A 13348-nucleotide genomic window follows, 5' to 3' on the forward strand; every position below is an offset into this window, starting at 1 on the left:
AACAAAACAAAACTACTCAACTAAGACTTGACTCAACAACTTAGCAGCTAACTTCTCAATTCGATTTTATATATAAGTTCCAACCATGCAATACACTGCCAAGAAGTAAATAACAAGTGCTCAATACATCATCCAATAGTTAACTAGATTTCCTTCAATCAAAACTTGAAATGTCATGTGTGAGCTAGTCTAGTCAATGCAATTCTGAGCTCCCTTAAATCATCATATGCAAACATGTAAGCTTCTCACAAGACATAAGCTCATTCACTCATATGTTTCAGTTAATGTGTTTCACTCAAGTGATCTCATTGTACATGCCGCCATATGCTTGCTTATCCACCTAACTCGCTATCAATATTTAAGTAATACCTTAGATCAATAGGACTTTATTACGGTTGTAATGGGGCTAAAGGTGATAGGCTAATGAAAGAAAGGATATGGAAATCAAAAATTTTGAGAAAGTACACTTTGGTAGTTTTCCAACACCTCAATATCACACCACCTCAAATTGAAAGCAAAATAATAAAACCTCGAGCACCTGTTACTCCTCAAATTCAACTTCAAAAGGAAATTTATACTCTGCATACACATTTTCAACAAATCAACACTCTCCAAATTTTTTTTTAATTTTTTTTAATTTTAATTTTTTAGTTTAATTTAACAAAACTTGCTCCATCCATCTTTCTACATAAATGAAACCCCCAAGAGCACAACCCATGTAATACTTTCTCAAAACAATAAGGAATCGCTTTCTGTGTATAGGCTCAACTCCAATATCGGAGCAAGGTAAAGAGATGTGTCTAACAAAGAAATAGCTTAGTTAAAGGCTCAACGGGCTACTACGGATAAACATAGTATATAAGGTAGGCACGAAAGGCTCAAACGATCCAAAGATGGCCTATATCACTTCCAAGTTATTACATGAATTGATTAATGAATCGAGAAGTATAAAGCAAGTTCTAGAGATACATGTACAGTGAGATCATACGCATAAGAAGGAATGAGATTGATGCATAATTGTTCAATCATGTAAAGGCTCAAAAGCTCACAAGGTTTACAAATCTCACATGATTCACATATGAAACGTTAAATCATGCTCAAGTTTCACATTGACAAGACTAGGCATATTTATTTTTCAAGGATGCTTGCTGGAAAGTATAGTTAACACAAAGACAATGAAAAGAACTTAGACTTCTTGAAAGTAAGAAGGAAATTAAGATCAAATCTCATCATTGAATTGAAAAGTAGCTACAAACAAGAACAAAAATGCAAAAACTTTTATTTTATTTTTATTTTTTTAAACAAGAAGTAAACTAACGAAATATATTTCCACCCCCAAACTTAATTATAGCATTGTCCCCAATGATAATGAAAGGAATTTTGAACAATAAGACATAAAAATGGAAGGAAAGAAATACAAAATGAAATAAAGACACATAAAGAAAAGGAAAGAACACACCAATTTGTGTATGCGAGGAGAGCAGCAGTAAAAATGCATTTTTTTTTTCATGGTAGAATTCCAAATCATCCCCAAACTTGTTTCAACACGTCCCATTATGCATAACAAATGTGTGAGTAACCCGTGGGATTAAGAAACTTTGCAAGAAGTTGTGGTAGAGACTGCAAAAGCATTACCTGCATAAGGAGATCAAAAGTAGGGCTTGAACACACAAAACCAGAAATCAAGGGAAAAAACAGAACAAGAACATTTAAAATTATTCAAAATAAAGATGAAAGATAGAAAGCTTGGGTTGCCTCCCAAGAAGCGCTTTAGTTACTGTCTAAAGCTAGACATTCTGTTGGCAATTTGATCCAAATAATAGGTTCCTTCAAAGTGATGGAATCCTTAGCAAGATCATATGGAGACTCCTTGTATAACTTCAAGCGATGCCCATTAACTTTGAAGACAAAACCAGTTTGCATGTTTTGGATATCCACAGCCCCATGAAGATAAACCTGTACAACACGATATGGACCATTCCAACGTGATTTGAGCTTTCCTAGGAATAGTTTCAGTCTCGAATTAAAAAGCAAAACCTTCTGACCCGGTTGAAACTCTTTACGAATGATGTGAGCATCATGAAATTTCTTGGTCTTATCCTTGTAATTCTTTGCATTCCCATAAGCATCATTCCTTATTTCTTCCAATTCATTCAACTGCAGCTTCCGTTTCTTTCCCGCTGCTTGGTAGTCAAAATTGAGGTGCTTAATAGCCCAATATGCCTTGTGCTCAAGTTCCATAGGTAGATGGCAAGCTTTCCCATACACCAAACGAAAATGAGACATCCCAATTGGTGTCTTATAAGTTGTCCTATAAGCCCACAAAGCAGCAGTAAGCTTTAAACTCCAATCCTTTCGAGATGAACTGACAGTTTTCTCAAGAATCCTCTTGAGCTCACGATTAGATACTTCAACTTGTCCAGATGTCTGTGGATGGTATGGGGTGGCTATGCGATGGTGAATATGATACTTGGCACAAAGGGCAGCCATGGTGCGGTTTAAGAAATGCGTACCTTCGTCACTGATGATAGCATGAGGTACTCCAAATCGGGGAAAAATAGTATTTTGCAAGAAACCTAACACCACGAAACTTTTGCATGTTGGAGAAGCTATTGTCTCCACCCACTTAGAGACATAATCAACTGCTACCAAGATGTAAAGATTGCCATGTGAAGAAGGGAAAGGTCCCATGAAGTCTATACCCCAAACATCAAATAGTTCAATCACCAAAATACTTTGTTGGGGCATCTCTTTTCTATGAGAAAGATTTCCAACTCTTTGACACTTATCACAAGCCTGACATCATATGTATGCATCTTTGAATAAAGATGGCCAAAAGAAACCACTATGTAAGATCTTGGTCGTTGTCCTTCTTGGTCCAAAATGACCACCACATGCATAGTGGTGAGCAAACTTCAAAATGCTTTCTTGTTCTTCTAAGGGGACACACCGACGAATGATTTGATCTTGGCAATGCTTGAAAAGGTATGGCTCATCCCAAAAGTAGTGTTTTACAGTGGAGAGGAACTTCTTCCTTTGTTGGTAACTGAACTCTGATGGTATTTCTCCAGATGCCAAATAATTTGTGATGTTAGCATACCATGGTACTTGATGAGTAACCGCTAGAAGTTGCTCGTCTAGAAAGCTCTCTTGCAGGGGCAATGAATCTACCTCATCAGTGCTTGCATTTACTAATCTTGAGAGATGATTCGCCACAACATTCTCACGTCCATTTTTATCTAGGATCTCCAAATCAAACTCTTGCAAGAGAATGACTCATCGAATCAATCGTGGTTTGGCCTCTTTTTTAGACAATAAGTACTTGAGAGCAGAATGATCAGAATACACAATGACTTTAGCACCAATTAAGTACAATCGAAACTTTTCAAGAGCAAATACCACTGCAAGTAATTCTTTTTCTGTAGTGGCATAATTCAGCTGAGCATCATTCAAAGTGCGGCTGGCATAATATATAACGTGGGGGAGCTTGTCACGTCGCTAACCAATGACAACACCCACAACGTAATCGGAAGCATCGCACATGAGCTCAAAAGGAAGGGTCCAATCTGGAGCTGTTATAATTGGTGCTGATGTGAGAAGATCCTTCAATTTGTTGAAAGCATCATGACAATCTGCATCAAAATCAAAAGTAGCATCTTTAGCAAGTAAATTACAAAGAGGATGACTAATTTTGGAAAAATCCTTGATGAATCTTCGATAGAAACCTGCATGTCCCAAGAAAGATCTCACACTCTTCACAGAAGTGGGTGGTGGCAGATTGGATTGGCTATCACATCAATCTTGGCCTTGTCAACTTCTATTCCTTTGCTTGAAATTAGATGTCCTAGCACAATGCCATGTTGAACCATAAAATGACATTTCTCCTAATTTAACACAAGATTAGTCTCCCTGCACCTTTCCAAAACCAAAGACAAGTTATCCAAACATATATCAAAAGAATCACCTAAGACAGAAAAATCATCCGTAAAAACCTCAACAATATTTTCAACCATTCTAGAAAAAATACTCATCATGCATCGTTGGAAAGTGGCAAGGGCATTGCACAATCCAAATGGCATTCGCCTGTATGCAAATGTACTAAAGGGGCATGTAAATGTTGTCTTATCTTGATCCTCAGGGGCAATGGGAATTTGGTTGTACCCTGAATAACCATCTAAGAAACAATAGAAAGGATGACCGGCTAGTCTTTCGAGCATCTGATCAATGAATGGCAACAGAAAATGATCATTTCTAGTGCTGTTATTGGGCTTTCTATAGTCAACACACAATTCCCATCCGGTGGTCATCCTTGTAGGCACAAGCTCGTTGTTATCATTCTTCACCACAGTAATACCAGTTTTCTTTGGAACCACTTGAGTCAGGCTCACCCATTTGCTATCCGAGATTGGATAAATGATACCTGCATCTAGCAACATCATCACCTCAACTCTTACAACTTCATTCGTGATCGGATTTAGCCGTCTTTGAGCTTCAACAATTGGTTTAGTCCCAGCTTCCATAAAAATTCTATGCATGCACAAAGCTGGACTAATGCCCTTTATGTCAGCAAGTGTCCACCCCAGAGCATCTTGATACTTGCGAAGAACTCTTAGTAATTTGTCTTCCTCTGTGTCATTAAGATCAACAGCAATAATAACAGGTAAGGTCTCATTCACCCCTAGATGAGCATACTTGAGGTGGCTCGGCAGTAGCTTAAGCTCTAACTTTGGAGCTTGATCACTTGAAGGAAGAAGGGGCTGCTTAGGCACTCCAAGGCTTTCATAAACATGTCGCCACTTTGGATTATGAATTGGTGCACTATCCAAAGCAGCAATGACGTCCACCATATTTTCTTCCATAGATAAAGTAGCATCATGGTTGGTGAGGCAAGTTAACAGCTCATCATTAGATGATCGTGAGGCAAAGTTTGCATGCACAATCCCATCCAAAACATCAACACGAAAACACTCTTCAAGTTTGAGAGGATGCTTGATAGCTTCAAAGAGTTTGAATACAACTAACTCTCCTTGCACTCTTAAGGTTAAAGTACCTACTTCCACATCAATAAGTGTCTGGGCGGTAGCCATGAACAGTCGGCCTAAAATGAGAGGCACTTCCTTGTCTCCTCCATGTCACGTACAATGAAATCAGCTGGGAGATAGAATTTATCCACTTTAATAATCACATCTTCCAGAATACCCAAAGGATAGATCATGGACCTATCTGCCAATTGAAGACTCATAGATGTGGGCTTGAGTTCTCCTTCACCTAATTTTTGAAAAACAGAATAAGGCATAAGGTTAACACTTGCTCCTAAATCAATCAATACTTTATGAAAATCAAGGGGTAAATTACATAGTAGCCCCTTAGGTTTGAGGTCTATTACAATCTCATACAACGTCTTTAAAACATTTCACTTTCATACATCATGTACCATTTTATTTCAAAATATTACATCCGTTAGATTTTCCGTCCATTAATCTGTTAAATGCTGACGTGGCTGCCACATTTGTGCTGATGTGGCTGCCAAATGTGTGCCACATGGCAAAAATAATAATTTTTTATTTTTTAAAAAAAACCTAAATCTTCTAAATTTAAAAAAAAATAAAAAATAAAAAATAAAAACCCAAAAGCTGAACAAAACCCCACCCCCGTGAACCCCCCTCAGCCTTCTTCTTCCTCGCTCCCATCTTCCCCCACCCCATACCTGCACCTTTGAAGGAAAAAAAAAAAAACCAGAGAACAACCCAGATCCCATACCCCCGCGAAACCCATACCCCATACGACCACCCCCCAACTCAGTTCGTCTTCCCCTTCCTCCTCCCGTCTCTTCTCCCCCATCTTCATCTTCATCCCCCGACTCCCCTACCTGTAACCACCATACCTTGAAACCTTTCCTCTGGAATTGAATGTTCACCAAATGAGGCTGCGCATCATCGGATCTGCAAACCAAGAACAAACAAACAAAATTAAAATTCAAAGATTTCAATATTTTGAGGGATTAAAGCAGGGAAAGGGGAATTGGAGTAGAGACTGCCAGTAGGTGTCGAGATTGTCGTCACGGAAAGACGGGACGCCATTGCCGGCCTTGCAGGAGTTGACGCTCCAAGCAGCCTTCTTGCCCATTTCTCTGAGATCGTCGTCGACTACCAGCAGCTGGTTCCCTCCCGTCAACTTCGCATCCTCTTCTCCCTTCGATGACTTTGTCGCCATTGCCTCCTCTTCTATGATTGATTCTTTGAACAAGAATTAGAAGAAAAATAACTCTAATTTGATTGAGTTCCTAAAACCCAAAAAAGCCTAACTAGATAGCAGAAACCAATCAAATCAAAACCCTAAATCCAAAATCCGTAAAAGTGAAGTGATTGCCTCGGTGAGGAATTTGAATTGTTTCAGGGGTATGAATGAAACAAAGGAGAAGTTTTAGTGGCGCTGGTTAAATTGGCCGTTTTAATGGGAAGAAAATTGACGGCTCTGCGGGAGCTTGTCGGAGGTGGCTCTGCGGGCAGGTCGTGCGGGGAGGGTATGGGTATGCCGCGAGAGGGGGGACAAGGTTTCTGGGTGGGGGGAGGTGTTGGGAAGAGCTCGGGGGGACGGTCTGGGAAGGTGGGGAAGGGAGGTGTTGGGATGCGGGTGCGGGGGCGGGGGCGGGGGCGTGGGGGTAGGGAAAGGAAGTGAGTTTGCTGGGTTGAAGGTTTCTGCATTTGTTTTGGTTTTTTTTTAATAGAAGATTTAGGTTTTAAAAAAATAATAAAAAATTATTTTTTTTGCCACGTGGCACACATTTGGCAGCCACGTGGCATAAATGTGGCAGTCACGTCAGCGTTTAACGGATCAATGGATGGAAAATGTAACGGTTGTATTATTTTGAAATAAAATAGTACTTGAGGTATGAAAGTGAAATGTTTTAAAGATGTTGTATGGAGTTGTAATAGACCTCAAACATGAGGGGTTACTATGTAATTTACCCAAAATCAAGACTACCGATAGTACAAGAGATAGTGAAACTCCCCGGATCTTTCTTCTTGGGTGGCAGCTTATGTAAGAGGACAACAATGCATTGCTCAGTTAAAATCACCTTCTCGTATTCCAAGAACTTTTTCTTTTTAGAACATAGCTTCTTCAGAAATTTGGCATATGATGGGATCTATTTAATAGCATATAATAGAGGCAAATTAATTTGAACCTTAGCCAACGTCTTCATGAATTCAATGCATTGTTCATCCTTGGAACGTTGTTGCTGTCGTTGTGGAAATGGCAAAGGTGGCTTGTATAGTGGCTTGTCAGAAGGTGCAAATAAACTACCGAGGCCTTTTTCCTTGTTTGCATCAAAGTTGGGTCGAGATTGCACTTTGTCACTTGCACTAGGATCTGGAATACCTGCTGCACAAATAGCCTTTGACCGAGACTTTGCAGCTAATGGTGCACTTTCAGTAAGCTCTTCTTCTTCCACTTCGGCTTCATGGTGCACCACTTCTCTGTTGTCATAGCTTTTGCCACTTCTCAATGTCCGTATTACTTTACAATGCTCCATCCCTCTTGGATTTTGCTCAGATTGGCTCGGGAACTTTCCTTTCTCTCTTTCATTGAACATGGTAGCAAGCTGTCCAACTTGAGTCTCCAAATTCCCCACTGATGTCGTGAGATTCTGAATGCTAGTTTGCGTGGATTGGACAAAATTGTTGGTGCTATTAGAGATAGCAAACATATGTTGAGCTAGCTGTGACATTTGGTCTTCAAGAGATGGTTTCTTAGTCTCACAAGTTGATTGGTAAGACTGTTGGTATTGACGTGGCTGTTGGTTGCCACCCCAACTAAGATTGGGATGGTTCTTCCACTCAGGATTATATGTATTGGAATAAGGGTCACTTCTAGGTCTAATGAAATTATTCACCATATTCACATGCTCTTGTACAAGCTCAGGGTAGCTATCCTTGTTGGGGCATTGAGTGATGTCATGAGTTGTCTCACTACAAATGATGCAAACTTTTTGGGCATTGGGCATGGAAGAGACCTGCATTAAGGCAGCAAACTTGGCATTAAAATTCTTCTCCATTTTAGCAATTTGAGCAGAAACATTAGGAGAACTCTGAGAAATCTCAAAAACTCCCCTCTTTTGTGTTTGTTCTTCTGTCCATTGTTGGGATTCAGAAGCCATCATATCAAATAACTCAAATGCTTCCCTTGCTGATTTTGACATTAGTGACCCTCCAGCAGATGCATTCACTTGACTCTTGGCGGTGGCATTAAGACCATCATAAAATATGTTCATTTGAAGGTTAGAATCAAACTCAGCATGAGGACATTTTGTGTACATCTCATTATACCATTCCCAAGCTTCATGGAAAGACTCGTTTGGCTTTTGAGCAAAAGCCCATATCTCTTTCTTGAGTGCAAGAGTCTTGGAAGAAGGAAAAAACTTATTAAGAAATTTTTCTTGCAATTCTGTCCATGTTGTAATGCTATTGGCAGGCAGAGAATGCAGCCACCCCTTGGCTTTATCCTTCAAAGAGAACGGGAACAAGCTTAACTTGATAGCTTCAGAAGAGAAACCTCTAATTATGGTGTTGTCACATGCCTCAATAAAATCAGCCAAATGCATGTTAGGATCACTGTTTGGCAACCCATGAAAGGATGGCAATATGTTGAAGATGTGAGGTTTGATTTCAAAGGTTGTCCCATCTTCCACATCTGGATATATAATGCACCTTGGCACTGCATTGAATCTTGCTGCCAATGAATTCCTTAAAGGTTGACCTGCTGCAGGTAAGGTTAGGGCCATGTGTGCAACTGGTGCCAAAGGTTAGAAAATAGATGTGCTGCTCTCAAGATCACGGAACAAATCCTTAAGAAAAGTATCACCAAGGTTGGAATCTTGTGCTAAATATTTTTCTCTAGCTAACTTCCTTGCACTTCTCTTTGGTTCAGGGTCGTAAGGAGTAAGCACTTGATTCTTGGACCTTGTTCCAACCACCATATACTACACATGAACAAACAACAGAAATATTAAGCCACAATAAAAATAAAAGTAAAATAAAATAAAACTTAACAGAAACTAACTAAACAACAAAAAGGAAAAGAAAGTAAGTAAACCTAGATGAATCAAAAACATAGTTTATGCAAATTGGCAACCACTAGTTGGTTAAACAAAGACAAAAAGCTCACACCACACATCCACTGCACTTAATCAAAGATCGAAACTCAACTAAATTAATTGCTGGTTTTTTTTTAATGATTAATAAAAATAAGACATAAACATAAGCATAAGAAAAATAAACACAAAAGCTCGGGAACTGTTGGCACAGTCCTCGGCAACGGCGCCAATTTCTTGATGGTGATTTTTACCACTTGTAAAACAAAGGGTTAAACCATAGAATTTTTTTGCAAGAGAACAAGTGTTGTAGTATAGAATGGCTCAAGCAAGGTCGATCTCCTCAGGGACTGGTATAAACAATTTATGAGCTTTTGTATATTTAACTTAGTTAACTCTAAGAACTACATTAATTCAACGAAACTAAATACTACTGTATGTGACTTAAACAAACATCTAAAAAGGGAAATGGCTTATAGAAATAATGATTCAACTAAATAAAACAGGTAAATGAGGAAATTCAAGATAAAATAAATGATTGAAGAAAAATAGATTGACAATATGCTAGAGTTCAACCTTTATCAACAACACTCCTACGAAGCTCTTCCAATTGCTTAAGTAATCGAAAACACATATGCTTCGAAGGTTGGGTTTTCCTTGTGTATGTTTTACTTGTGACATTCAAGTTAAAACGCATACCACTACATGCAATTTATCCATGACATTTGGATTAAATATAAACATGAATGATTCATTAATCTTGATGAAATGATTCATTAATCTTGATGAAAATCCTTTTGTTAAACCAGGTAATCCTTAAGAGTATGATATTTACCTTAGGAGAAATTACAATCCTCAATCACAAGAAGCATAACCAATTTTAATGTGACATTCGTTCAAAATTGCATCCAATGACTTTTCTAAGCATCCTAATGGTGATCAATCATCAAGACACATATATAGTTTAATTTAGAGATTGAAAATATCAAAGCAAGCATGTAACAACACTTAAGCAATTGAAAGAGAAATCTACGTAATCATGTTGCGGCTCATGGCCTCACTCTAGCAAAAGGAAATTAGTTATACATAATTATTTGAATACATAAGAAATTATCCATGAAGAATCAAAGAAAGAGACAATCCTTTTTTTTACAAGGAAGCTATCTCCTGAGCTCTCCGATTCTCTTGGAGCTGCGACATCCCTTCTACTTTCTGCTATGTTGCTCACTGCAACTCTATCCGTTCTCCTCTTCTTCTCTGGCCTCCCTCCTTTTACTCTTTGCCGTGTGTTTCCTTAAACAAAAGGCAATGATTTTTCAAAGCACCTAGGCCACAAGTGGAAGGCCATCATTGTTGTCCCCCTTCTTTACCTTATTTTATTAGACAAAGGAATAAACAGCCGTGTGTTCCACTTTCCTCCTCCAAAAGCTTCTATTTTTCTAATGCTACAAAGGCCAAATGAGTGGGATTGAAAACCCCATTGTCTGCCGAGTGATGATGACAAAGTAAAGCACAAAACGAGTGCCTTTACTTTTTTATTTTTATTAGCCAAATGGAGTGGGCAAATTTGGCCATAACGTTTAGTAGACCAAAAGTCCTTAGATTTCAATGAATGAGATGTCCTTAGAAAGCTTGAAAGGTCAGCTTAAAAAGCTAAGAAGGAAGTTTCCTCAATTTATGCTTTAATTATGTACTTATCTCTTGTGCAACCTTTAGAGGTCTAAACTGCCTTGTCAGCACGCTGACCTGTCTTCATTCTTAAGCTGGGAACAATTGGCTGGGAATTTTGAGCTGAAAATTTGATATGATCATCTTCGATCTCTTGTGAATCATCTCCAATTGGAATCACTAAAAAATTCCAAAGTTTGCATACTTTTCCACCAAACTCAATCTTGCTGCTCCTAGAAACACAAAATGGCAAAACTCATAAATACTCAAAACTTCCAACTAAACTAGACAAGAAAAGAAATATAAAAAGGGGAAAATATATAGTATAAATATTGGTTCATCAATAGACAAATGGTTACAGATCAATGCCACCTGCCGACTCTGCAAGTTCAACATTTTGAAGTCTGTTAGCCAAAGCAATAGCGAAAAAAAGTCTTTTCTCTGGCACAAAACGTGCAAGCACTGGGGAAGAGAAGAAACACTGGCTTCACCTTCTTCGGTTTTCTAGGGTTTTAGCCAGTAGGGTTTAATTATAATGTTTGGGTTTATAGATAAATTTAAGTTTTATTATTAATTTCATTTTGTACTTAATAGTAATTATGCAATAAGGTAAAATAGACAATTAACATTCAAAATTTTAAGTTGGGTGTAAAAAGAGATTGCATGGGTTTAAATAAAATTACCCATTAAAAAAACCACATAAGCTATTAAATACCTGCCCATTTATTTGGAATGGCAGAGAACTTCCAAACTCCTCATTTAATAGGTTATTCCCTGAAGTTTGTTGTTCAAGGGGAACTCCAGCATAACTAACTTGGTGAAACTAATTTTTCAACCTATTATACCATGTCATGTGTGTGTGTGTGTGTGTGTGTATAATTATTTTATTTATTATTAATAAAACAGTTCAGTTCGGTTACGGCCGGTTCTTGGTCATTTGAAATAGGAATTGAAACCGGTTTGAACCGTCCGGTTTGGTTGTTGACTCAAAGTTGACTTTTTCGGTTCTTTTCGATTTTTTTTCATACGGTTCGATGTGGTTTGGCGGTTTTTATGCCCACCCCAATGTGCAAGTGCATAATTTTTGTAAAAGTGACTTTCGAACCTCATTTTTTCTGTTTTTCTAGCGTTTATTAAGTACAACAACATAGTTAATTAATACACGTCCCTGATAGGAGCATATTTATGCGACTTAGTTGGCTTGTTCTTGTGCATTTATGTCGTGTTTCCTTAGTTATTTTAATGTTTAAAGTCATTTTCGTGTGTTTTCAGATTTTATGGACAAAGTAGGCAAGAAGATGCATTTTGGAGCATTTTGGAGCAAAATGGGGCTTGGAATGGATAGCAAATGCATGGGCCAAAGTGGATGGACGAATTTGAGAACTAAAGAGGCCAAGAATATGAAGAATTATGGTCCAAAAGATGAAGAAAACAGCCCAAAAATCTGTCACCCCAACTTGCATTCCTTGCCATGCAAACCACATAGAATTCCCTTTGGATTCCATGCCATGCTTGATCACTCTTGTCCCCTACATAATTTCTAATTTCATGCTTCAATTCATTTAATTATTACACTTAATTGCTTGATACCTCTTGTTCCCTTCACTCATTAGATTTTAGACAACATTTACATCCATTACATGCACCAATTGATGCTCCATCATTCACATTTGGAATCCAATGCCATGTGCAACACATGTTGTTGCACCTTTGACCCATTTGTTGACACATTTCACCTCCTTTTCCATCTCTATGCAATGTACACAATCATTCATGCTCCCTAGCTACAACACCACTCCATTTTACCCTTCACACTTTGCATAATTACTTCATTTTCACCCTTGGACCATTGCACACCACACACACAAATTGCCATGCATTTCATCCTTAACCTAACCTGATTTTCTAAGGTTTTTGGGGCCTATAAATACATGTTTACACCCCTTGGCCAAAGGACAATCCCCCATATTCATCATTTTATCACAAAAATTCGTCCATACACACCCTAGGAAGCAAAACACCCCAAAAACACCATTCTAGTGCCTAGAAAACATAACAGCCACTCCACCTTCTTCCACCCTCTTTGCCTAGTTCTCCACCACCCTCCAACCATCAAACACTCCTCCACACTCACCCTAAACCCTTCCATACCATTCCCCATCCATTCTACATCATAAAACTACCCAAAATCTGTCCATAACCTAATCTGCCGCAAGCAAGGGAAAGGAGGAATCTTGGATGCACTTGCTACCAAGTTGGAGCATTTTAGGTGTTTTCTTTCCTTTGATTTTAATGTCTAATTTTATGTATCTTTGCTTTGTGAGTATGAGGAACTAAACCCCTCTTAGTTAGGGGGTGATTCGAAACTATGTTCATACTTGCAATATGATTTGATTACATCCAGTTGTGATTCATAAGTTGTGAATTCAATTTACTTATCCGTTCATATAAAAACTAATTTGTGTATGTTGGTTAAGAGTGCACGCTTAATTTTCATGCATGAATTTGACGCTAGAATATAAGGGAGTTTCACCTAATCGTTATAAACTTATATTCACAAGTAGTGAAGGTTGCTAGTCACAATCACGT

The 13348-nt window shown here is 38.3% G+C and overlaps 2 protein-coding genes and 1 non-coding gene across 3 annotated transcripts; 1 reads left to right on the forward strand and 2 right to left on the reverse strand.

The window, feature by feature from the left end:
• Positions 1 to 1770: 1770 nt before the first annotated feature.
• Positions 1771 to 5087, reverse strand: LOC139190780 (uncharacterized). Its single transcript, XM_070811254.1, has 3 exons — positions 3965 to 5087; positions 3504 to 3632; positions 1771 to 2696 (listed from the first exon to the last, which is right to left on the reverse strand). The coding sequence occupies exons 1-3, from the start codon at positions 5085 to 5087 to the stop codon at positions 1771 to 1773; spliced, it is 2178 nt and encodes a 725-aa protein (XP_070667355.1).
• Positions 5088 to 7147: 2060 nt separating this feature from the next.
• On the reverse strand, positions 7148 to 8782 carry LOC114820359 (uncharacterized). The gene has a single exon (XM_029090958.1). It carries the CDS (start codon positions 8780 to 8782, stop codon positions 7148 to 7150), a length of 1635 nt encoding a protein of 544 aa, XP_028946791.1.
• Positions 8289 to 8395, forward strand: LOC114820801 (small nucleolar RNA R71). The gene has a single exon (XR_003768279.1). It is a non-coding gene; the product is annotated as a small nucleolar RNA R71 (small nucleolar RNA).
• Positions 8783 to 13348: the final 4566 nt, after the last annotated feature.

The sequence above is a fragment of the Malus domestica genome, chromosome 13, assembly GCF_042453785.1.
Source record: "Malus domestica chromosome 13, GDT2T_hap1".
Lineage (NCBI taxonomy): Eukaryota > Viridiplantae > Streptophyta > Magnoliopsida > Rosales > Rosaceae > Malus > Malus domestica.